A 26,835-nucleotide genomic window follows, 5' to 3' on the forward strand; every position below is an offset into this window, starting at 1 on the left:
ATGCCGCAAGACGTCATCTTGGAGGCCCTACCAGGATAATCTCTCTTTGACTTGTCTATAGGTTTTGAAGTAATTTGGATGTTCTACAAGTAGTGTATCATGTATGGCTCTCAAAATCTTCTTCTACTTCTATTCAAGCATTGAATAAATCTTGTCCTTGTAGTAGATGACATCATCCACCACTTTATACTTGTCATCTTGCACCTTGCCATTAATCAATTCGTATGCAAAAGTGTTCTTGGAGTGCTCAAGTAAAAGATCAGCCTTCCAATCAGTTGAAATTTTCACCAAGGAGCAAATAGTGGGTTTCTTGGAAAGAGCATCTACAACAATATTCTTCTTCTCCTTTACATACTTTATGGCCTATGCCAAAATCATATGTTTGAATTTTGCTGACCCACTTCTATTGTTTCTCATTCAAGTCTTTTTTCTCCAAGAAGTATTTGAAACTGTTTTGATCTGCGTTGACAACAAATTTCCCACCTACGAAATATTGCTTGAACTTTGCCAATGCATGCATGATGGAAAGCATTTCCTTATCATAGATGGAACATAATCTCTTTGTATCATGTAGCTTCCTACTCTGATAGGCAACGAATGTCTGTTCTACATAAGGACTACTCCAATTCCCTCACCCGAAGCATCACACTCCAAAACAAAAGGTTGAGAGATATCAGGTAAAGCCAAAACAAGACAAGTTCTCATTACCTCCTTGAGTCTATCAAATGTGAGCTGAGCCTCCATCATCCACTTGAAAGCTCCCTTCTTAATGAGATTTGTAAGAGGTGGACCAAGTTGAGGAAACCCCTTAACAAACCTTCTATAATAAGTACAAAGGTTAAAGCATCCCCTCAACTCTGCTAGTGTCTATAGAAATGGGCAATTTAGAATAGCCTATATTTTCTTCTAATGGACTTGCACTCTGCTCATCCCTATCAAGTGTCCCAAATAAAGGATCTCTGTCAATCCAAATTGACACTAGTTTCGGCAATAGAGATTATGTCTTCATGATCCCCAATACCTCATCCAAGTCCCTGCGATGATCCTCCCAAGTCTTGCTGTAAATAAAAATATCATCAAAGAATACCAAAAGGAATTTCCATAGTTGTTTATTGAAAGTACGGTTCATGCATGTTTGCCGCCTGCGGGTAAACGATTAAATGCAGAAAGTAAATGCACAGAACATAATGGAAGTATATTAAAGAACCAGTCTCTGTATTAATTCAACAGTCCATGTACATCAAGTGCTTATAACATCACACCCAGATACAACTATCATGATCCACTATGAAGGGAAGGTATGCAATATATAATACCCGAAGGGGTGCGACCAATCGTCGCGTCCAACTGCCCTTCGGGAAGACTAACTGACTGCCGTAACCCATAATTACCGACGACAACATAACATAATGATTATTCTTGACAATATCATCCCCCCCAAGAAAAGAAGTCGTCTCCGGACGACTTAATGCAAAATAGAGATGAGGTTCATAAACTAAACAGAATCAAGGTATAGAACTGCAGGAACTGCAGACGCCAGTTGAGCCCGAAACTCATACACCTGCTGCGTCCTCGCCTGAAAACCCTTTTCTGCTACCATTCGATGCTCAAGTGCGGATGTCACCATTATTGCTTCCGCAAGGAGTTCTTTTTTTTCCTTGACATCACAGTCCTTCGGTGCCTAAACCAAACATGTCTGCAAAACACGCTTTTCAGTCTCAGCCTCCACCAACTGCTACTCAAATGATATTGTCTCCCTAGCCAATTTGTCCTCGATAGCCACCCGCGTTGCCCTCTCGGCATCCAACACCTGGGTATGCTAAGCTGAGTCTCATGCTACTACTGCCTCCAACCTGGTGGTCAGCTCCTCTTGAGCCCTCTGTGCATCCACCAAGGCAACCTCACGTCTAGCCGAGACATACTCCGAGTTCCTCAAAGCGTACCATTCATGCCTAGAAGTGGCCACAACCTTCTGGCACAAAGGCTAGGAGATGCCTCAAATCCTCCATCACACTCCCCAAAGGCTGATAACTGAATTGAATAACTCCCTGGTGCTGTACGACTTTGCGTTCTTGCAATGCCTTCCCTCAAACTCTGCTTGTTCGCAACCTCCAAATCCTTCTCCCTCTACGGCTTATGGCTTCCCCGCCAATGCTTAGCTTCAGGCTTCTTTCTCACAGTATGGAACAACCCCAACACTTACTGTGACTTCTTTGATGCCTTTGCCCAACTCAAAAGTGTAGGGGCAGCGCCCCTAGCAGGGTCCGGGGGCAGCGCCGCCAACACCAATTTACCACCTTTAGAACCACACGGAAGTCCATGGCGCACATCATTTTTGTGATATTTTAAGATGCCAAAAACCTTTTTCTCCACTCTCATTTTTTCAGTGTCCTGGCTCTAGACTCCATCAAATGATTTTTCGATTTGGTTGCCGTTTTTTTTTTTTTTCACATGCCATCACTACCGTTTATCCTTGCCGTGCCGTGGTATTTTTCCTTTCACCCTCTTTTAAATCGCCGTCATCGTCGACGTGCTCCTTCAGGCCTACAAACTGTAATGTCTCGAGCCCGTACAAAGGTTATCTGCCGTACAGTGGAGTGGTCTGTCGTATGGTGGAGTGAACCCGTACGATGGCTGAGCCGTACGACGACTAGGGTCACCCTAAGGCTTGGTGTCGTACGGTGATTGGTCTCCCGTACGGTGGCTGGGAAGGTCGCATGGTGGATGTTGTTCGACCGTACGGTGGATGAATACCCGTCGAGTTCCGCCCTCAGAGGCCAGTGACCTCCGTCGACGGTGGTCCACCATACGGTAGTTCCACCGCACGGTGGTCTCACCGTGGTGGTTCCATCGTACGATGGTCCCACCACCACTTTTAAAAAAATATTTCGATTTGCAATTTCTTCCTTCGGTGCTAAATTGTTTCCCTTCAAATTACATACGACATCTTTCAGCCAATGGCAATTGAAATCTTTCTGTGGAGTCCGCCTCTATCCAACACCCTTCAGTAATATACCCGTTTGGCTTCCAAGACCCCCTTCGGCTGGCATTTTTATTTGCTCCTTTGTTAATTACTATCCTTCAGTGACTTCGTATCTCTCTTTGGTGCTTTTCCTACGGCAAAATCTTCTTCTTCCCTATGGTGTCGGGTTTCCTTTACTCCCTTCTGTTGCAATTTCTTTTTCCCTCGCAATTGTGTCTTTGGCTGGGCGTGGGCATTTTTTCCCTTTTCGCTGGTGTGGTTTTTGTCAGGTAGCACAGTGGTCACCTCTTTTCGGCTGGGCGTGGTTTTGTTGGGCATCCTCCGCGGTGGACAACCACCCACGGTGGTCACCCCGACGGTTGCTCCATCGCACGGTGGTTCCACCGTACGGTGCCCCCGATAGTGGTTCCACCGCACGGTGGTCATTGGCGATGGCCCCCCGACGATGGTTCCACTGTATGGGGACCCCGACAACGGTTCCATCGTATGGGGACCCCGACGGTGGTCCCACCACACGGCGGCTCCACCGTATGATGGTTCCACCGTGGCCACCGTTTTTTTTTTATTTTTTTCAAATTTCTTTTTTAAAAAATTTCCTAATCTAATTGTGCAGAGAGTCTTCGACTCAGGTCCCGTGCCTCTTGGATCGCCCTTTATTCTTCTCGATTTGCCTCGCCCGAGAGTCTCCTGCTTTGGTCTCGTGCCTCTTGAGTCGCCTGCCCAGCCTCTCGGGTCCCCTTCCATCCTCTCAGGTCCCCCTCCAAACTCTCGGGTGTCCTTCCGGCCTCTCGAGTCCTCTGCACGCTTCTCGTGGTAGGGTTTCAATTTGGACCCATTGATGGCAAGTCTATTTTCAATGGCCATCCAAAGACCTGGAACCATAAATTCTACAGGGATTATAGTCTCCTTCCCGTACATAAGAAGAAGAAGAAGAAGAATAAAGATTTTGAAGGCTACGACCTTCCACACAGGGTTCCAATCGTTGCCGACACGAATGATCTTGGGATTATCTACGTCACCAAGGTTTGTCTCCTTCAATTTTGCCTCTTGATACTTGATGGGTTCTTCCTTTGTGAATTGGTGTGCGGTGGTGTCACTCACACGGGCGTCTCCCTTCCAATATTCTCTGTATTCCGGCAAGTACACCTCCTCTGTTACTTGCTTTGGTTCCTCTACTTCGAGCGTGTAGCTCTGGAACATTTCGTAATCCTCCATCTGCTAGTGGAAGAGCCCATTCAATGACCCCGTCTCATCCTCAGAGCACTCTCCTAGTTTGAGAATCCCTTCGTCGTTGGGTTCCCTACAGCCCCGTTCTTCATCCCTCAGGTCGCCTTCTCCTTCACCCTCCGATTCCAAAGATGATGCCAGTTCCTCACTAACCAACTGCATGCCAAGGTCTATAATAAACTTCCTTCCTCCATTCTCCACAGACAGAGTGTTCTTCTTCCAGTTGTGGGTGGCCTTGGCTGCCACCAGCCACTCTCTCCCTAAGATCGCATCATACCCTTTTTTCTTTAGTGGGATTACCACAAAGTCCAGTATGAAGGGTTGTGCCCCGATGGTAACTTGTTGGCCCATCAGTGTCCCGATGGGTTTGATTCCATGTTGATCTGCTACCAGCAGATTGAATGTAGGTGGCCACAGCGTCGGCTTCCCTAGCTTCCGCCAGGTTTCTTCTGGAAGAACATTCACTCCCGATCCACCATCGACGATGGTATCAGTTAGAATGGTGCTAAGGATCCCCATCTCCACAATGGCCGGGTTCCTTCCAGTGTTAAGTGCCAGCAGCATGGGGTCTATTGCAGATCCCCTAGGAACATCCGTGCGGTGGTTGGTATTGGTGTGTGGTTGGGAGAGATTATTCAGCAACGCCGTTCGTAATTGAGGCATCGTCTGGAGGAGATTGTGTACCTTCACACGCACCTCCAGTTTTAAAATTTGATTTAGTATAGCCTCCTCCGCCTCCGGTCGGCTGGAAGTACCCGCCGTACCCTTTGCCTTCGCCCTCTCTCGTATCTCTTTCTCAATTTCTTCCCGTGCTTCCTGTACCCTTCGCTTCTCCATATCCGGGTTTGGGCACGTTGCTTGTCTGACTTGGGCGCGGGTTACGGCCAACACTTCCTCTTCTTTGGTTTCCTCGATATTGAGCAGTTGATGCCGGACTTCGGGTAGGTGGCGTCTTCTTGGTCTCCTGGTCTGCACCATTTGCACAAATATTGTGTGGCCTCTCCCTTCGGGCATTCTCGGGCGAAGTGCCCCCACTGGCTGCACGCTCTACATTGTATCATCGGTCGGCCTTTGGAGTCGTATTGGATCCAGCTCCTTGTATTGTTATTGTTGTTATTGTTGTTTCGTCCTCCCCACCGGTTATCTCGGTAGCCTCCCAATGTTGCATTGTTGTTCGCCTGGGAGCTGCCGGTACCGCCTATTGTAGTTGGTTGTTTCTACGTAAGCAATACTTGTTGGTTTTGTGTTTTCATGTTGTAGGGGCATTCCCTGGTGGGATGCCCCATCAACTGGCATATATCACAATAGGCTTTCTTTGGGCAGGAGCCTTTCGTGTGGCCATCCGTCTTACATTCCATGCACCATAGCTCCCCTTCGTCAGTCTTGCTCGGACCTCCCTTCATAACCTTCAACTCTTTCATCATCCTCAGCATGTCCTTCTGCAGGGCTTGCACCTTTTTGTTGGACTCGCCATCATTGTTGCTTCCCTCGAAAGAGTCATCATCCTCGGACGAGCTATCCTTCTTCTTTTTCTTCTTGGATGTCTTGGTCTCGCTCTCGAGATCCATCGCTCTATTATATGCATCTTCGTACGAGGTTGGTGGAACAATTTTCATCTTCTTCCGGAGGGAGTGCTTCAGTCCCTCCACGAACCATCTCTTTTTCAACCCATTCGCTGGTTGACTCTCCATTTTCCCCAACAGTTCCTTGAGATGCCGACTATAGGCTCAGACCGTCTCGTTCTTGTTTTGCTTTGTGCCATAGATTTCGGCTACTATTTCATTGTCATCTTTGAGGAGACGAAACTCTATCTCGAACTCCTTCTTCAGGTTGGGCCATGTGCCGACTTTGGCCTTATCCTTATCGGAGTACTAGTCGATGGCCACTCACCTTAAGGTTGCTGGAAATTGTGTTACCCATTCGTCCTGGTCGATAACACCGTTCGCTGACCATATGGTTTTGCAAGTGCGGAAATGGCAGACGAGATGTTCCTTCCCGTTGCCATTGAACTTCGGTAGCTTATGCTTACCTGCCATCCCACCGTTGGGTCTCACTCCTTTGGTGCCTTGTGTGCTTGTACCTGGTGATCCTTCGCCTCCGCCTCCTGCACCTGACCCTCCACTCATGGGTCCTCCGGAGAAGGTTGCTGACCCTAAACCGAACAAATTGCCTCCCGTACAGTACCCTTGTGCTCCACCGGCACCTTCGGCCTTACCGTCACCTTCGGTTGTCTCCCTCCGGTTGGTTGTCTCCCTCCGGTTGTCCTCCGAAATGGACAAGTTCTTTAGTAGGTCTCTGGTAGCGTCGATCAGGTTTAGACTTCACCTTGTTTGTTCCACCAACTCTTCGTGAATTCTTACCCTATGGTGGTATTCTGGTGAACTGTAGAGTTCTCCTTCGGCACCATCCGTGACTCCTTCTAGGTTCCCTTCGGGCAACCCTATGATAGTGTAGAGAGTGTAATTCTCTCCATCTATCTCTGCCTCCGCAACCTCCTAGACACCTCCTGGGTTCTCTTCGAGCAACCCCTCGGCAAGCTGCCATAGCCTATGCCTTCGTTCTATCTGCTGTTAGAGATTCAACGCTCTTTGTGCCACTTCCCATTCGTCACTTTGTATCTTTTTATTTTTTTCCTTATTTAATATATTGGGCATAAATCACTTCCGTACATTACAAGCACACACCATGTACACAAAACAAAAAACTTCTATTATTTTCCCTTTCGGCCACAATTTATGTCAACATTGTGCCAAGATTATTACAGTATTGCTTTATTCCTCCCAAAGGTTCAGGGTTCAATTTCCCCATCGCCTCTTGCCATCATGCTCTGCTTCCCAACGATGATTGTTTTCTTCATATTGTTGAAGGACCTGTTGGCATCGCTCCTCACAGGCAATCTCCTCCAAGTGGGTTCGCTGTGCCAGTGATGCCTGTGCAAGCAACCGGGGGAGGTGGTTCATCAACCGATTCGCTGCGGGGCTAACTTCTAGTGAGGTCCACACGGCACTTGTTGGGACTTCGGCCTCCATGGCCTCTCTTCGGACGGAGGTCTCGATGGTCGCATGAAGCAGGATTGAGAATTCCCTTGTTGCAGTGTCTTCTCCGTCGTAGAGCTCTGTTTGTGCGTCGTCGGCCTCTAGGTTAATCTCATCAACGGGTAGGCCCATTGTGTCCATATGCCGTCCGCTCCTTCCTTTCCCGAGTATGTCTAGGCAACGACGAAAGATGTTTGCCACATATGGGTAAACGATTAAATTCAGAAAGTAAATGCACAGAACATAATGGAAATATATTAAAGAACCAGTCTCTGTATTAGTTCAATAGTCCATGTACATCAAGTGCTTATAACATCACACCTAGATACAACTATCATGATCCACTACGAAGGGAAGGTATGCAATATATAATACCCGAAGGGGTGCGACCAACCGTCGCATCCAACTGCCCTTCGGGAAGACTAACTGACTGCCGTAACCCATAATTACCGATGACAACATAACATAATACGACAACATAACATAATGATTATTCCCGACAACAATGCAAAACTGAAAGGTGGTTGTTGGAGCATTGGTTAACCCAAAGGGCATGATCAAGAACTCATAATGCCCATTGTGAGTTGAATGCGGTCTTATGTATATTCTGCTCCCTCACTTTGATTTGGTGTTATCCTGAACGAAGATTAATCTTCAAAAAATACACTACGCCATGTAGCTCATCTAAAATCTCATCATCTTTGGAATAGGATACATGTTTTCAATTGTCTTTTTATTAAGTGTATGGTAGACTATGGTATGGTAGTCAATGCACATAGTCCCATTCTTCTTCACTAGGACAATTGAAGAAGCAAACGGACTTGAGCTATGTTTGATGTGTTCCACATCCCGTAACTCCTTAATTGATTTTTCAATCTTCTCTTTGAACCTCTTAGGATGCCAATAAGTAGTAGTGACGGGCTTAGAGCCCTCCTCTAGCTTGATGACATGCTCAAAACCCTTGTCAGGTGGTCTCCTTGGAGGAATGTCATTCAAAACCACACTATGCATATTCACAATAGATTGGATATCCACATGATATTGTCCATCATTATCAAGAGGGATTTAGAAGAAATCAAGCACTGGGCTGCTCAAGCACAGTGAGAACCTCTTAGGATGCCGATAAGTAGTAGTGACGGGCTTAGAGCCCTCCTCTAGCTTGATGACATGCTCAAAACCCTTGTCAGGTGGTCTCCTTGGAGGAATGTCATTCAAAACCACACTATGCATATTCACAATAGATTGGATATCCACATGATATTGTCCATCATTATCAAGAGGGATTTAGAAGAAATCAAGCACTGGGCTGCTCAAGCAACATCACTTTGGCTGAAGATAGTCTCCATCCTCTTAGCCTTCACAATCTTGGGTGTACCATTCGACATATCCCTTAAGACCACTTTCTTGCCATCAACTCTAAACTTCAACTCTATGGTCTAGAAGTTTTGATAGTACTTCCGTAAAGCGTGCAATCATTGGACACCCAAAATAGCATTACTATCCCCAAGATCCACTACATAGAAATTATTTGTAATATTATATTCATTTGTGGGACTCGTTTGGTATAAGTCATTGAAAAACCATTTGCCACTACCATATTGAAGCCCTCAAAGTCTTTTGCCTGCAATCCCTTCTTGACCACCAATGTTGAATCTATAAAGTTGTGTGTTGCCCCACTATCCAACAAGGAAGTAACATACTATACCTGTAAAACTCCACGAACTCTAAATGAATTGTATCTAGGAGTGCCTGAAAGACTAGCTATAGTCCCTCCTTTCACCGCCTTTGATGAATACTCCTCTAAACCTGTTGGTTCGTGTTGTGACCTTTTTCACACATCATCCCATTGCAAATGGGGTTCCCCTGTTTTTGCTTTCTAGGGTTTTGCCTTGGCATCGCAACTGCAAATCACCAGTCTTTTTACAATGAGGAGTTAGAGTTTTTAGGTGGTCATCAAAGTCAATTAGGGAAATCATGGTCAGAATAGTAACTTGACACCATTAATGTGCTTAATGAGCCCAAAAGACAAAAAGTGCAACCGATTTGAGTCAATTTGGACAACTTTCTATATTTGGAAAGTTTGCTCTTTTTTTTGCTTTTTTCTATTTTTAGGAAGTTTTGTTTTTGGCACTTTGAGCATGATCCCTGGAATGACTATTTTTAGAAAGTTTTTCCTATTTTCTAGTGAATCTCGCTTTTTCTATTTTCGGAAAGGGAATCAAGGGTTTCCTTAGTTGGCTCAAGATTTTGGGTGAAAATGATGAAAATCTCGTTCAAAATTCAAGTTTGATTAAAAAAGGGCATCAATTTCCTAAATTTGTGGAGGTAAGAAAGGATACGAAAGATTGAAGAGAAAATTTTCAGATTCAAAATCATGGGAGACAAAATTTTGGTAAGTATGATAGCAAAGAGGAAAAGATTTAATAAACTCTGCCCTATGTGTTGTGCGTTGCACACGCCCCCTGTCGCCGACAGGGTCCCCCTTTCCAGTTTTGAGTTTTTTGATCGTCATCCCGAGAATCGAAGCAGAGTTTATCGTGTCTCCTCGAGCGAGTTCGTGATCAGTTCGTAAGCTGATCGACGTTGGATTAATGAACCAATGAGTCCTCTTGACTGATCTGGCTTTCGGGTGTAAATGCCGAAAGTTTGTTCCAAAATTTCAAAGCTTAACGTAATGCAAACATTTTCCGGACCCCAGGTCCGAACTTGGCGAAAGTCAAGTTGAGGTAAAAAGGGAAACGTTATGCGCTCCCCCTTTTGGATTTAAGCGTCCGAAGGTGAAAATTCAAAATTTTGAAAGCATAAGGTACCAATCGCATTTCGGACCCTAGGTCCGAAATTTCCAAAAAGTTAAAGTTTTAAAACATAACACTGCCCATCCATTTCGGACCTTAGGTCCGAACTTCAGTGAAAGTTAAGTTTTAAAGCATAAAGGCGAATAGCCATTTCGGACCTTAGGTCCGAACTTAAACCAAGGCGAAATAAAGTTAAAACATAGCGCAATACCTATTTCGGACCCCCGCGTCCGAATGTCAACCAAGGCGAAATAAAGTTAAAACATAGCGCAATACCTATTTCGGACCCCCGCGTCCGAATAACAAAGGCGAAGTTAAGCTTTAAAAGCAGAGTGCAATGCCTATTTCGGACCCCCGCGTCCGAATTTAACAAAGGCGAAAGTTAGGTTTTAAAAGCAACATCGAAATACATACTTCGGACCCTAAGCTCCGAATAACACAAAGTGTTGAGCTTTAAAAGCAACATCGAAATACATATTTCGGACCCCCGCGTCCGAATAACAAAGGGCGAAGTTAAGTTTTAAAACGCAGTGCGAAACGCCCACTTCGGACCCCCGCGTCCGAATTTCAACAAAGGCGAAAGTTAAGTTTAAAAACGCAGTGCAACGCCCACTTCGGACCCCCGCGTCCGAATTTCAACAAAGGCGAAAGTTAGGGTTAAAACAGAGTGCGATACACCCATTTCGGACCCCCGCGTCCGAACTTCAACAAAGTGATAGGGCGAACAACGTTTTCGGACCCTAAGCGTCCGAAATTCCAAGGTGAAAGTTTAAAAGCAAAACAGTGCGATCATCTCTCCAGACCCTAAGCTCCGAGCAAAGCTTAAACGCAGAAAGCGAAGTCCAAAAAGCTCTGAGCAAAGCTTTAACGCAGAAAGCTAAGTCCAAAAAAGCAAGCAAAACTTTAACGCAGAAGGCACAGTGTGTAACACGGAGGCCAGGGCGAGCAAACCCGCGAAGGTTAGATTCGAAAACCTCCAATTTGTCAAAATTCAAAGAATACAATTCAAAATTTGAAAGAACTCTCGAATCCGAAAACAAGGAGGTAAGACACTGCATCATCCTCCCATCAACCATTTAAAATTCAGGTTGCTAGGCACAGAACCATGTGAAATTGATAAACCCTCTTTCATCTTCCAAACCGTGAAAATTTAAACAGGAAGGATAACCGTTGGGATTCAAATTTTGCAGGGTCATCCGCTCGCCCCCACGCAACAAGGTCGGGCAATCACCCATTATTCGCTCCAATCAGGTAAGTACGCCTTATCGCGTACGGTCATTTAAAATGTGTGAATCAAATAGGCAAATACGCAAAATTTGAAATGCTTAGAGTCTGCATCTCCATCATTCGAGCATCCAAAATTTAGGACTCATTCCTGAGGTTTGGCCGGAAACTGCATCTCTTTTCAAAATTCTCATGTTTTGCCTTTGTTAAAATTAATCCAAAAAATTCGAAAGTGAGAATGCTGTCTCATAAATCTTCAGGAATATGATGCTGTTGAAGTTAATCAGATTGTTAGCCCAGAATGATATTTAAACTAATCTCGGTCTGTTGAAACACCTCTGTTATTATCTAACCCGCATCGTCATTCTCGTATCACCTTGTAATCCGTGTCTGGCTGTGTAGGATAAATGCCTAAATCAGCGGCAAAATCATCAAAAACACCCGCTGCAGCAGAAACCTCACGAGCATCCAAATCAGACATCCCACGGAAAGTTGAAAGAATGAAGTATCAGTATCAGAGGGGAGGGTTAAGAGAGTCAAAGGTCCAGAGCATCTGGGACAACATTGGTGACACCGACCTTGGCCACATTGATATTCAGGATTTCAGGGATCGGGTCTTCTCACCCAATACATATGGCAGGCCTAGGCAAATGCTGGAAAGTGGCATCGCCCAAGCAACAGGTTTTCCTCCAGCAATCCAGAACTATGAATTAGTAGTGGAAGCTGCTCGGCATTACGAGCCAAAGTCCAGATTAGTGCTTCTGGAAGATATCACTATTGCCGACTTCTCCCCTGAGGCTATCGGTGATGCATTTGATATCCCCTTTCCAAATAATCCCATACCTACAACAATGGACGAGGCACAAGGGGCATATGATATGAACCCAGCCCGATGCAGGGCATTGATTAACGAAGAATGGTTCAAAGAGAAAAGGCCTTCAAGCACCAGGATTGTGAAAAAGACCCCCAGAAGTGACTTTCATAATGAACATGGCGATATGGTCACCTTACTTAGCCGAGTCATGGGACTCCCTAAGTCCAACTACTTTGAAGAATGGATGTTCTATTTTACAGAACAGGTCTTTGCCGGAAAGTCTAAGTTTGATTGGGCCCAGATCATAAGTGATAACATCCACGCTCAGTTAATTGAGCTTGAGACAAAGAAGTATTTCACCATGACCTCCTATTTGGTCTATATGTTCGCAAAGAATCAGCCACTGCCAGGATTAATAATGAAAGGTGAGATCGGGAATGGGCCTGGTCAGGTAAAAGTTTATGATTGCTACCCGCAGCTGCACTACCAGGATATAGCTCAAAGGGAAAAGAACAGCCCGGCTTACGCGGTCGGACAGTACGAACGTGTCAACGACGCCTTCACAATGCGCCTAGTCAGGCTAATGCAGGGAGGGTTACACATAAGGCTCTCGGAGCAAGCTACCATTTTAGTGCAGAGGTATGGGGCCTAGTTTATTCAGTTCCCAAGATTCTCCTACATCCGAATTGCTGGCTTTGAAGGTGCCCCCCTTCGACTTCCGCGGTACCCAACCGATAAAGTAGTCCTCATGGAGGTGGCAAGACAATCACGCCCTGCCGGCATATTGTTACGAGAGAGCAAGCAGGCTGGATTCGTATTTCCAATGATCATAGGCAACCATGATGTCCAATTGAGAACTCCCACCCTAGCAGAAGAGTCCCTTGCAGAGCTAGCCTCCTATGGCCTACAGGAACATTTTCCAAGAAAATGTTTTGATCATGACAATCTGGCAAAGAGAGCTTACGGTAGGGGCTACAGAGCAAAGGAGTCAATTGAAGATTACTGGAAAAATTGCTCCGATGACTACGAAGTCAGGCGACGGGAATATTCTAGATTGAGTGTGTAGCAAATGCGACTCTTTGAGTACCGTCGGGTCCCGGATCAGCTCACAGACTCGGGGAACTGTCTCCAAGTCCGGGAATTCGAAGTAGTAAGGCATCTCTTGCCAGGCGTTGATTGGTCTCAAGACCCAATCACGGATTTCGAAGCAGTCATGGCAGCCCCGGCAAGATACACAGATCAATGGCTACAACACCAGATCGAGAGGCTAGTCCATGAAGGGGTCCAGTTTACTTACCATCTGATGGGCAGTTTCGACTCTCAGTCTTCCGAAGATGAAAGGACATCAGCTGAAAAACCAGAGAAAAGGAAGAAAGCTAAGGCTTGCAGAGGGACTCGGACGTCCAAGAGAACAAGTAGGGAGAAGATTCCCATAAGAAGGCCAGAGACCACTTCATCTTCAAGGGACCCCAGTTCGTCCGACGACGCCATAGATTTGGATTGCATACCTGCTCCGCCTTCCCAGAGCGACATAGAGGCATTCCAAGCCAATGACCCTCCTGCTCCAGATATGCCGGACACCGAGCAAAAGGGCCCCAATCCGACTAAGCCGGGTGACCAGATAGAGGAAGGAGAAATCCCATCCACCCAGGGGATCGAAGTGCATGAACCTACCCAGCAGAGCCGCCACGAATTGCTACTCCTCCATGCAGCCAAGGACGACTCAACTGTCGAAGGGGAACAAAGAACAGACGAGATCCATGAGCTCGAGGGAACCCAGGAGCCACCATCACAGGAAGATGTCAGACAATTATTCAGTGAAATAGGGGAGAACTTAGATGCAAACAAGGAGCTTCCTCCTTCTTCCACCCCTCCGATGGCGGGACAGCTGTTAATTTGTGATCAGCCAGTTGAAAGCATGGGAGCACAAGGTGCTAACTTAACCCTATCCTCAACTCAGACAGTGCCTCAAGAGTGGCTGATCGCCAGAGCTCAGCGCAGGGCCGCCACCAAGGCGCCCATCGATCTAGAGGACATCTTCTCACGAATGGATCAAGCAAAAGCAAAAGGGAAGAAGAAACCAAGAACATACTCTAAGATAACCAAGGATGAGCAAAGGAACCACACTCTTCATATTGCTACCCCACCCGTAAACAAGCCAGCAGATTAAATAACATTGGCAGATTATAGCATTACGACTGTCCCCATCGGACGAGCTACAAAAGAGCAAGAAAAGGAGGAATTTAAGGACTCAGTGCAGAACATACTCAGACAGCTCGAGGAAATCACGGCTGAAAAGGATATGTATCGGGCCCGTGCTGAACAAGCCGAGGGATACATCGATAAGCTCCTACGGCCACTACACAACCCCTCTGAATCCCATATTCCCCCAATGGCATTGGCGCAAAGGACCACAACTGAATTTGAAGGAATCCGGGATACCGCAAAGGCCGTGGGTCCCTCTTTTTGTAAGGATGAATCTGGGCCACTTGTCTAGATTAAATCTTGGCCATTCATTCATTTTTGGAAACCTATTTAAGGGGACTGGTTTTCCCTCATAAAAAAAGGAAGTTCTTGAATTGTTGCGAAAGCTCTGAAGAAATTTTGCAGGAATTAATACAATGGATTAAAATTACCTTCAAATTTCCTTGTGAGTGCATGGTCTCCTTCTTCATTTAAATTAGAAAGCTTTTAAATTATGTCTATTCATTTTGCACAGCAGTTCTTACCAAGCATCTGATAGAACCTTCACAGTCCATACCATTAGAGGATAGCTGATTGCTCTTTTCCTTTCTGCATGGTTAATCTGGGCTATTTTATGATTCAGTTCGATTATCAAATGTATACATATCATGAATGTAGAAGTTCTAATATTGTATTTGGTAATATGAAAATCTGGTTTCTCCTTTGAAGATTGCACTAAGTTTATGCAAACATTGTGTCTGAATGACTGATGATGCTTAATCTGGTTTCCTGGAGGTGTCTGTCTGCTTGGGTAAATCTGTTGTCCTAGTTAGCATTTACAGTTCTCTTTCTCCCTACCCTTCCTTTCTTTCCTCCCAATTTTATCCCCTTTTTGAAATCTGCAGTCCTGCTAAATCAGCTTCAAATTAACCAACATCACCTGAAAGAAAACCGTAAGAGGTCCTTGGGAATTCGTACATGGAATTGCCAATCAAACGTAAGTCCCCTTGTGTTTCCAGCAAAAACACATCAAGCCACTGAGAGATCCCGCAGTCAAGACCTGACAAAAGAAACCTTGAGGTAGTCTCCTTTGATCAAACTTAGAAAACAGCATTAGAGACTTCCTTATCTCAAGAGAGAGTAGGATAATTAGTCGGCTATTCTATTCTGCGTTGGCCGTATGGAGTTTGCAGCAATGCGATTTCAGACACGTCAACACTATGGTAGGGAAGTATTTTGGTAAAGTCTGCCATGGCTGGGAAACATTTTGATCAAGTCCGAACTGCAGCAAAGGGAAATTATTTCACTAAGTCTGTCCAGCCTAGGAAGGGAATTAGGAAGTGAGGAAAGTAAACTATGAAGTCCGCTTCATCAAGGAAAAGATTTGTCAAAGTCTGCCTTAAGGAGGAAAAGAAATGGTGAAGTCTGCCAGCATTTAGTTAGGAAAACATTTCTCAAAGTCTGCCCAGCAGTTAGAATGGAAATTTTCAAAGTTCACCAAACTAGGAAAGAGTTTCATGAGGTCTGATTTGGAACTGATTTTAGAAAGTTTTAAAGATTTGGAAGAAGGAAAGACAAGAGTTCGATTCATGAACTCAACTTGGAAACTTTCTCAAAGGACTAAACTCAAATTGAAAATGAAATTGGAAACTTTCTAAGGGACTGAAAATAATAAGGAAACAAGACCATTTACTGAATGAAGAAGTTTGATGAGTGAGATAAAGATGGAAACGAGTTTAGTTCGAATTTGGAAAGGCTGGTTGGATTTCTTATTGCAGAATTCAAACACTTTAAGGGTTTGTATTTATGACGAATCATTCATTTATTCAAACAGTTTGAATTTGGAGAGCAAAACAACCGAGGAAAAGAATATTTCAAATTTTCTAAGGCATTTTTCAGAGTTTCAAGAACAGTTCGAATGTTTCTAAGGCATTGACAAAGAGGCAAATTGAAGATTTTCAGATCCAAGCAATATTCTTTTCACCTTTTCTCATCTAATTCTCAAGGTGACGGGTATCACAGTTTGTTTCTTTGCCTTTTGATAAGGATTCAAAGCATATTTGTGAAGTTTTCAATCTTCTTTTCAAGTTTTTGGATGGAGTTTTCAAAGAAAATGAGTCTGATTTTCACAACTTGGTCACTTTCCAATATTCAAGTCTGATTTTGACGTTTATTTCACAGATTTTGGGACTAAGTTATTCATTTTCAGATTAATCAAGGACAAATTTCATTCCCAAATCTTCAAATCAGATTGAGTGTTTCAAGTTTTCCTAAAAGTTTTCCCAAATTCCTAAGTGCTTACAGCCTGTTGAAACTTAAATGATGAGGAATTGGAGTAAAAAGGACCAAAATCAGAACTCATTATGGCATCAAAACTTCGAATTTACATTCAAAGTTAGAATCCTAACTCAATCTTTTTTTGGTTTTGCAGATCATAGATGATAGCTGAGGCGGGATCGTCGCAGAAAATACAAATGAAGTTTCAAGCCAAATTCAGAATTGAAGACAAAATCCACAAGCAAGGTCTGCCCGAGCATAGAGATGGCCAAAATTTAGCTAAGTGTTGAAAGGTCTGCATGAAGGTGTTACAAAATGAAATTGAATTGCCAAAATTTGGCTAAGTATGGGAAATACTTCACAGTGAAAATTCCAATTTCCTCCATTGCGGCGAAAGCACAAAGGAATTCTTCTCCAATTCAAGTCACTTAAAGAATTTCAAGGCATCAGGAAAGAAAAGTCCTTAGATTTGGTGAAAATATAGAAAAAAAATCGGACTTCTTGGGGGATTTCATCTACAATCCCAGACCTATTGAAGCGATCAGGGCAACTTCTTGAGGGATTTCATCTCCTGAAGAATCAAAGACAAGCGTCCAATCGGAATCAGATGGTGACATGAAGAGTATTCCAAACAAATTTCCATACTGAGACAATTTCTTGACACAAATTGGAGAATTTAGAGGAACAACATCAGTCTAGTTTAAGCAGGAGGAATTTCAAAGCAATTAGAAAAGAAAATTTTAATAACTTCAAGTCCAGACATCTGCTCCAAAGGGAGACTTTCATACCTCAAAGATTTAAATGCAAGTAAGAAGAAGAGATCAAAATCTCGAAAGGAATCCAAGATCAAAGCTAGGAAGAAGCAAGCGCAAAGGATAGAGTCGTGGCAAGGAAAGATATTCTAAGGCAAGTACGTGGAAGAAGAACAAACTGACCAAGGAGGACATCCAACATGTTGAGGTGGCGCCTCATCATCTTCCAACCAATCAGATTGTTCCAAGTCAACATGTCCAGGTTCAATGAACCTGGCTTATCCACAAAAGCTTCTAGAAGGCACACTCCACAATGCAACAACTTTCTATTTTATTCTTAGTTTATCTTTAGCAGAAGGACAAGTGTCCCCAAATTTAATTTTCTCATTGGTCAAGAGGTAGTTAGTTGTAACAAACCCTAATTAGGGTTTTATTTTGTAATCTCGGCCGTTGATTCGAAATCAATCCAAGTCATTGAATTGTAATTGAAGAGCCTATAAATTGAGCTCAACCCTCATTTGTAAAACATGGGAGCATGTTGCAAACCATGTTGAGATAAGAAAATTGTTGTTTACGACTGCCAAAGTAATAAGTAATTCATTGTTCAAATTGATGGTGATTACTTCCTTATTTTGGAGTTTGCATTGTTCTTATCCCTCATCATAGTTTAGATTTTATTTCATGTATGCTAGACTAATGCAAGATCTGATAAGTATTGATTTATGGTGAATTTTCCGCTCATACTTTTGATGAACAAATGATTTTTGTTCATTGTGTAAAGTTAGTCTGAGCTTACCTTGTGGATGCTTAACTTTTGTCTAGATAAATATCGTTCGATTTGATTGTAATTATTCATGACGTAAAAATCATAAGCACACCCCTTGAAGATTGCACCCACTTTGTGTAGTTGTCCCAGCATGGCAAAGCAAAGCATGGTTATTGGTTTCACCTAGACAATACCGTCTCTTGAATTCTTAGGAATAGATTAGAACCTCTAAACGCTTATCTCCTTTTCAGTTTTCTTGAAGTCCATGATCCAAGACCCAAATGACAGAGCTTCATTGTGGATTGAACGATCCAAGCATAAATCCCTTTGTGTACTACCAACATATCACAATGCCCATTGAACTTATCCACATGTCAAGACCTAACAAAAGAAACCTTGGAATCGCCATTTGATCTTCTCGCAATCTTAGCATATGCAGTGATTTTTCTCAAGAGAGGATAGAGTGTCTTTGGACACTTTATTTTGTGTTTGGTGGGTAATAAAACGCACACCAACGGTTCTGTATTTGAGTCATTTGGCTCACTATCTAAAGCTCCTTCTTCTTGCTTTTCTTCACCATCTGAAACCACCTCTATATAGTGATCCTTCCCTTTCCCCAAACATTTGTGACCTGACTCCTAAGGCTCCTTGCAAGTAAAGAAAAGCTTTTTCCTACGTAACTCATTTCTAGCCTCATCATCCAAGTTGTTCCTTTTTGGCCACTCCTTTTAGAAATGTTTCTTATCTCTCTTAGGAGGAAATGGTTTGAGCTGGAATTTGTGTCTAGTAGCGGAACTATCCATGTTTCCAGCCCTCTTAATAGCGTCCTGTAAAGTGTTTGGATCAAATGCCTTGACCCAACCACAAACAGGTTCTATCAAACCCTCCATAAACAAGACAACCAACCTATGCTGAGAAATATCTGTCACTATAACCGAGAGTTTTTGGAACTCTAATATGTAGGAGTAAATTGGCCTCACCTCTCTCAGCTGTGCTAACTCCAACTCAGGATCTTTCTTGTCAAACTTGTCAATCAATCTTTGAGTAATGTCAACATAGGATGTGATAGTAGCATGACCCAAAGTAACCAATCCATGTTACCACCACTCATGGCTTTATGGTCTGCAGATTGATAAAGGAAAGGAATAATGAATCAGGCTTGAAATCATATACTTGTTCTCATGAATTTTAGTCAATTGCTCTCTTATTCCTTTACTGCACTTGATTTGCTAAACTTATTCAGAACAGATGATATTTTATTTTGGTGTTGAAACTTGTTACCTTTCAAGAAGCTGTTGGCATGAATAATGCTGTTTATATCTATTAGTGAAAGTTGATGATATTATTTTTAAATAGCATTTACTAATGTTTTATTGCAGATATTTCCTTCACTAATCTACTGCTTGCCTTCACCTCTGCAGAAACGTTGGCAGAAAGGTTGCCAGGCTAATAGCTTTGGCCCTGAACTTAAATGCAAATTTCTTTGACAAACCGGAGATCCTTGAGGACCCAATTGCCATCTTGAGGCTTCTTCATTATGTGGGTTAGTTAAAATTCTGATGTTAGGTTCATTTACTGAATAAAATTGAGACATTGTTTATTCAAAGCAACTCATGGATACTTTTACAGGTGATAATATTTTGACTGCACGTCTATTTTTGATCTGAAATATTAGAAGTTCAGGCTTCTTACTTTTCAAATATCCGTCTAAGGCCTATATAGGTAGTATGTACTTACGTTAGGCTCAAGTCTTAGACATAATTTTTGAACTCTTGTATTATATAGAAGGATGATAAATAACAGGAGAACTTTCTCTTCTTTTATTATACATTCCTTTTGATCTAATGCAATATTTTTTTGGCTCTTATTTAAATAATCCATTCATGCAAGAATTAATAGAAAAATTATGATTGTATTAATTACCAGATGAAAAATCTAAGCCAGAACTTGGTATTTATGGTGCGGGGGCACATTCAGATTTTGGCTTACTTACATTGCTGGTAACAGATGAAGTTTCTGGTCTCCAGGTATACCTTTCATTTCACCTGACAATGGGGATCTTGAATTGCTCTTAACTCCACTCCTGTGAGTTTTGATCTAAAACTGATGAATGGAGGATTTTATGTCTGTATGTAGATCTGCAAAAACAAGGATGCTCAATCACAAAATTGGGAAGATGTGAATCCTTTGAAAGGGTGAGCTACTGCTTTCTGTTTTCTGCTATTAAATGTTCATATTTTATTCAGTATTAGAATTTGTACTACAAAATCTTAAATTTTTTTTTGTAGACTCTAAATTCTTATTTTCTTTGTAGATAGGTTGGGGTACTTTTTTTTTCTCTACTAAAGCTATAAATTTTTGGAGTCATATTTTTTTGCACTGCCTATTTGGGTACCATATAAATATTTGAATAGGTTTGGTGATGACAATTCTTAGAGATGTGATTCTTATGATGTCTAGGCTTGGAGAGAGTGTGGACAACATAGAGTCCAACAGAAATATATGAAATGAAATTTATGTTGCCAAAAGACTATGTTGTAGGATTTGGCAGAACACCCCCTTAATCTATATGGGGTGAGATGGCTTGGGGTCAGCCCTGCACACCTTGGGTTTTTGGGGTGGACATGGATAAACCTGTATGGACCCAAGTGTTGCTCAAAAAAAAAAAAAACAAGAAAAAACCACATTTTTTTAAAAGGTGCTCTGGGCGAGCTCTGTGCAAACTAGGAGTGGATCCGGCTGAAGTCAAGTGGACCCAAGGGATGCTCAAAGAAAAGGAAAAAGTCATTTAAAAAAAAACATATTTATAAACAGGAGTGACAATACCTAATTTTGTCCTTAAGTGATAAATTGTAAAAATGGTGTGCCCTAGACCCCCTTGGGGTCTCCACTTCGAGACTCCCACTAGTTGCCATCCCCAATTCTAGGCCCTAGTTCCTCCATACTTGAGACCCATTCCACATTCCCTTTGTCCTAAAACTTTTTGGAATATAGCTTATTTTTTCCAAAGTTAAAAAATTTCTATAGGTTGTGATTTCTTCAATTTAGAAGAATTGGAGCACATGCCCCTTTATCCACTTAGTTAAGTGCAGCTGATTGGGTGCAAAGAAACGAAGAATTTGGTCTTGTACACTCCAACTTGCATCTTTTGTCACATAAGATACTTGATTTGAATGTGGGGGTGATGAGGAATCAAGAGATCTAACTCTTGAGTGAGTTGTCTTAAACATTATTGTTGCACAACTTGTTGAAATCTCTTTAGATGTGGCAACCTATATACATGACATGGTTAGTGGAAATGACATTGTAACTCATTTTGGTTCAAATGAAATTGAACCAAATGTTGTGTTTGATGCTCTTGATGAAGAGAAATGTAAACATTATTGAATATTGATTGTAATTTTCATTGTGTATTGACAAATCACTAAATTATGATGAGTATTCAATTTTTTGCAATAATGAGCTATTTAAATATCTTTTTTATTGACAATTATTAGTATAATTGTTTTTATTTGAGCCCATACATGTACCTAGGGAAAAAATAATGGCATACCCAAACCTTGAACCTGTACCTATCCTCATACCTTAAGACCCATATGAGGAATCTAGGCTTTATCACTAGAGGTAGATTGTAATGTCCCCTTCACACTCGTTCACAGACATTCGTGGAGTTTGGCCTATTATTTGACCCTCGTAGGCCAAGGAGTTGATGAGAGGTTTGCTTGGGCAGTTGCTTGTGGCTCCACATTTCATTTTTATATGAATTTTGGTGAGATAATGTATTCTCACATTTGGTGTCATGTATGAAGTCAATTGCACTTTATATTATAATGATATTTTAATATCATCTTAAGTGCAATTAAATATTATTTTAAGGTGCAATTAAATATTATTTTATTAAAAGAGAATCTTCTAGAAGGGGAACGATCCATGTGAGAAAAAGAATAAATAAGGGATGAGGCTCATTGTTTTGGCATCGATTACTTGACTTCTTCTTGTGTAATGAGCTTTGTGGAGCCTAAGGTTTCTGTAGATGGTCTATTGATCTTTGAGAATGGAAACTCCCATAGATTGGCATAATTGAGGTGGTGAAAGACCCACTGAAGGGTTGCTGATTGGAAAGGATAACTCAGTCCTTTCATTGGAGCTTAATTGGTGGCCAGCCAAATTGTGCTAATGTTCGATTTGGAGGGCATTGGAGACAATTTTGGTGTTAGGAGTCTTCATCAATTCTACTATCTAAGGGCTGATCACATCTACCATTTTTTGAGTCTCATCTCAGTGATTTTCAGACTTAATTTAGATGGAGAAGTGCCACGATTTTGCTCATAGAGCCCATTTGGTGCATTGATTTCACTCCCAAACTAGAGCGCTCTTTTCCTAAGGAGCTATCGATGGTTTTTGGTGTTGAAAGGGGGTCTTGGTAGCTGTTGATAATTTATTAGAGTCTGAAACACATCAGAACAGGGGCGGCTAAGGAAGGAGCACAATTTTGGCTTAGGAGGGTCTCATTTCATTGGTTATTGCTTGCTTCTTCATCTTCAGCTTTGGGCGATCTTCTTACCAGGTTTTCATGTATTTTTGTAGTGCATTGATCATATGTCATCATTAGGGGAAATGCTGTTGTAGTTGTCATTTAATATCAGACCTATCATTGTAGTTGATTTATGAATGTAAGCCAAGAATTAAGGCATCTACATGTTCTATTGTATTTGGTGATTGCATATAATAAAGGAGAAATAAGTTGCAGGCCATTATTTGATGATATGTCCATATTCATGATAATAGTAGTTTGCATGCCAAGTGTTTGTGAAAATACCTCTTGGTTGTAGGTGCACATTCTTCATTTGGAAATCATATATATATATTGGAAAAGTCAAAACTAGTCATTTGTGCATTGAGTTCATAGTTTAGATTTTACAGAAGTCTTTGCAAGCATTACATGTGCGTTGCTGTCAATAACACACATTTATATCAGACTGATAACTCAGTCCAGCAAGCTAGAAGATTATATGTGAATTGTTTGACAATATTCCTCAAGCCATAAACAGCAAGTTTAACATCAGATTAGGCAAGGGCTATTACATAGATGTATAATAGGGGAGCTCTTTATGGTCTTTGAAGGTTGTGCTCCACATGTGATGTTTGGAAGCAATTGCCAACAAACAATTCTTAATCATTAGACATGAGCTTAAATTCTGATTTCACTTCTAATTATTATAAATATTAAAGGAAAAATCTACATATGAGAGAACATTTAAATAATTTCTTTGACAAAACATCTAGCAATCATAGAGGATGACTAACAATATGAGATTTTTTTTGTTTGTTAAGAATGTCTATATCCTTGGAATGTTAAGATTGGTGGTCAAAATTTTAAATAAGACATAAAACATTGCTATGTTGTCTGGTTAACTTCAAGGAAATCATTCATAGATGATCCCAAACCATGGGAAAGAACAAAAATACTAGGAATTTAATTAAATATTTTCTCAAAAGTGAAAATGCTATAGGAAATATTTATTATGTTTTCTTTGAGGACAATGGTGCTTTTCCTAGTTTTGTCAACAAGCATAGAAAACTTAGTTGTTGTAGATGTGTTTTTTAGGACACCTTGAATGCAAAATAAAATACTAAGTATTCTATTCTCTCTTGAACAATGAAACTCATATGCTAAAGAATATGATCAAATGAGACAACTCCAAGGTTTACAATGTGAACAATTGACTTTAAGTTCTGGATAGACTCGGTGTGTAAAATGTGATAATGCTGGTAATCACAAAGGGACTTACGCTTATGAACACAAAATTAGAACGTGGAATCCTACTTAACTTACTTGGAAAGTAAAGACAAAAGGAGATATGGGTTTAGAAATCTAATCTAATCTTAAGAATGTAAGAAATGATCATTGACTTGGTGCAACCAAACCAATCTTTGCTTCGCAATGAGGAAACAACTACACAAAGATGGTGCAATCTCCTAAGGATAAGTGGATGATTTTTATATCACCTATGCACACCAATGTTATGAACAATGATTATATAGCACTTGAAGTTAAGCTTTTAGATAAGTTTAGTCTAACCACACATTGCAATTCGCATTCAACAAATTCCAAATGGTATGAACATTAGGTTTCACCATTCATTAACAATAAGATTCATCTAATTAAGAAATCTATAACTTTGAGAAGTAGAGACCATGCAACATGTTGAATTAGCGCACAAAAATCCACCATCACTTCAATAAAAGTAGTATGTTTATTACAACAAGCCTTGGCAACAATCTCCTTTCCTCCTACTCTACTGCTACTAACTATCATCTATTGATCAACTACTAACTATTGTCTATTATTAACTATTAACCTTTACAATGAGGATTGAGCCTCATATAGAGGTCTCAATACAATTCAAAGGCTCAGATTGATTCAAGATCAACGACTGCAAATACATGACAAAACCCTAATTAGGGTTAGTTATAACTAATTTCATTCGACCAATGATAAAATTACAATGTTCTAGACACATGTCCACCTTTAAATGTAACCAATAAAAATTGAGGTTAGGTATGTGTTGACATGGCTAAAATCATATTGCTACAACTATATCCGGCCAATGCAGAATAGAATTATTTTACTGAGTATTCTATCCTCTCTTGAAATAAGGGATCCTTAATGCTACTTTCTAATTGACCAACAGGGACGACCTCAAGGTTCCAACTGTTAGTTCATGACTGCAGGATAACTTAGTTGTTTGATGTGTTTTGCTGGAAACACAAAGGGGACTTACATGGTTAGATAAAATCAGTTTTGGTTGCACGGGTTCCCTAAGACTCTACAGTATTGGCTTCATTGATTTTTTTTAATATGATGCTGTTTTGGACTTCGACTTTCTGATAAAAAAGGGAAAAAAAGAAGGGAAAAGAGGGATAAAGCAGCTAATTAATTTACCGAAGACAACATATTCAGGAAAATAGACTGAAACCTTCAAAAAACCAGATTTAACTTCACCAGCTAATAAAGCACAATTATGTAAAATCTGATGCAATCTTCAAGGAGAATTAGATTTTCATGCTATTAAACATAAATTGTAGAACTTTTACATCCACTCATTTGATATTTAACAACTGAACTAAGCATATAAGTGGGTTTAGATTAACCATGCAGGGGGAGTGACAATTAGTCAATCCTTAATGGTATGAAGTCCAAGGTTTCTATCAAATACTAACCTGAAAATACTATCTGAAAACAAAATACTTGACATGAAAATTAAATAGTGAAGAAGGAGACCATCCACTCACATGAAAATAAGGAGACTTTAATTTCCATTAAATCTGCATAAAATTCGCCAGAGTTTCAACAACAATCTTAGAACTTGTTGTCCTCATTTTTGTTTTCAAAAATGAAGGACCATTACATGAAATTTTTACTCTATGGCACGCTTCCCGAGGCAAAATTTTGACTAATCCTTGGACTGGCTTAATCCTCAGTCCATCCTTGAACTACGTTTCGAATTTCGTTGCATTCTAGAATGTTTGCTATGTCTTACCTTCAATTTCGGGTTTTTTCTCCCTGACTGTAGGTGGAGAATTTTCCTTGAACTGCAAGTTTTAATGATTTCCATTGTTTTGGTCTTTGTAGGGAAATTTTTAGCTTATTACATGTGCACTTTATTGAAAAATAAAAACTTTTAATTTGCTTTTTATTTCCCCTTTGTTGTTTTTTGGCTTTTTCAGTTAAAATAGTGATTTTTTGGTTAAGATACAAGTAAACTTGTAATTCTTTCCAAAAACCCCTACTTTAATGGTTTTTACATGTAATAGGGATTTTAAACCCCTATTACATGTGTGCAAGTGATTTATAACTTGTTGTAGGGATTTATAACTTGTTGTAGGGATTAAATTTCCCCTTTGCAAGTGATTTTAAACTTGCATCTCTCTCAAAAACCTGATTTTACTTATAAAGTGCATTTTTGACAATTTTAAACTTGCTATTTGGTCTAAAAAACCCGATTTTGCTTATAAAGTGCATTTTTGACAATTTTAAACTTGCTATTTGGTCAAAAAATCCCGATTTTTGCCTTATGTTTGAAAAAGTGAAATTTTAAACTTGTTATATCCTCCAAAAAACCCTATTTTCATTCTTTCATGCAAAATCGAACTTGCACTTTGTCTCTAAAAACCCAATTAGCTGTTGGAGGCAAATTTGTTGAAAGTTTCAATCGATTTTTGAGGAGAGTTTTAGGAGGAAGTCGTTTTGAATCCTAAGGCGATTTTTGTGGATTTGGAAGCTCTTTTCTACACCACGTGGTAATCATTCTTGCTGGTTATTAGACGTTGGAACAGCAAAAACAGTTTTTTCAAATGCCACGTTTTACCTTATGTAAGTGCCATGAATCTTCAACCTTCTATGTCGTTTTTAACTCTCCTACCTAGACGCGGGGATTGGAACTTTATTTGATTCATTCTTCATGCATTTGCTGCCACGTTTTTCAGTTTTAAGCGTTTTTGCAAAAACGTGGTTAGGGTTTGGCATTTTGAATTGTCTCTATTTATTGGATTGTCTTCTTCAACACAAAGATTGATCATCTTTTGGAGAGGCATTTTCAATTTGAACCAAGGTATGATTTTTTTCTTCTTTCCTTGTTTCATTTTCTTGTTTTCTTGTTTTCTTAGTTTTTCTTTCTATTTGTAATTTTGTCAATATGTTGTTCTTCCCCCAAAAATCGGTTTTGTGAGAGAGCTTTTCCCCTTGATATGCAATTTTTGAATTGCAATGTTCTT

General features: G+C 41.0%; 1 protein-coding gene across 1 annotated transcript in view; it reads left to right on the forward strand.

The window, feature by feature from the left end:
- The window catches only part of LOC131035729 (2-oxoglutarate-Fe(II) type oxidoreductase hxnY), a 233,439-nt gene that overhangs the window by 103,131 nt on the left and 103,473 nt on the right, over positions 1–26,835 (forward strand). Inside the window, exons 5-7 of the mRNA XM_057967467.2 lie at positions 19,479–19,600; positions 19,984–20,084; positions 20,194–20,252. Coding sequence (XP_057823450.1) covers positions 19,479–19,600; positions 19,984–20,084; positions 20,194–20,252 — 282 coding nt within the window. The remainder of the gene's footprint in view (positions 1–19,478; positions 19,601–19,983; positions 20,085–20,193; positions 20,253–26,835) is intronic.

Source organism: Cryptomeria japonica, chromosome 3 (assembly GCF_030272615.1).
Source record: "Cryptomeria japonica chromosome 3, Sugi_1.0, whole genome shotgun sequence".
Taxonomy (NCBI): domain Eukaryota; kingdom Viridiplantae; phylum Streptophyta; class Pinopsida; order Cupressales; family Cupressaceae; genus Cryptomeria; species Cryptomeria japonica.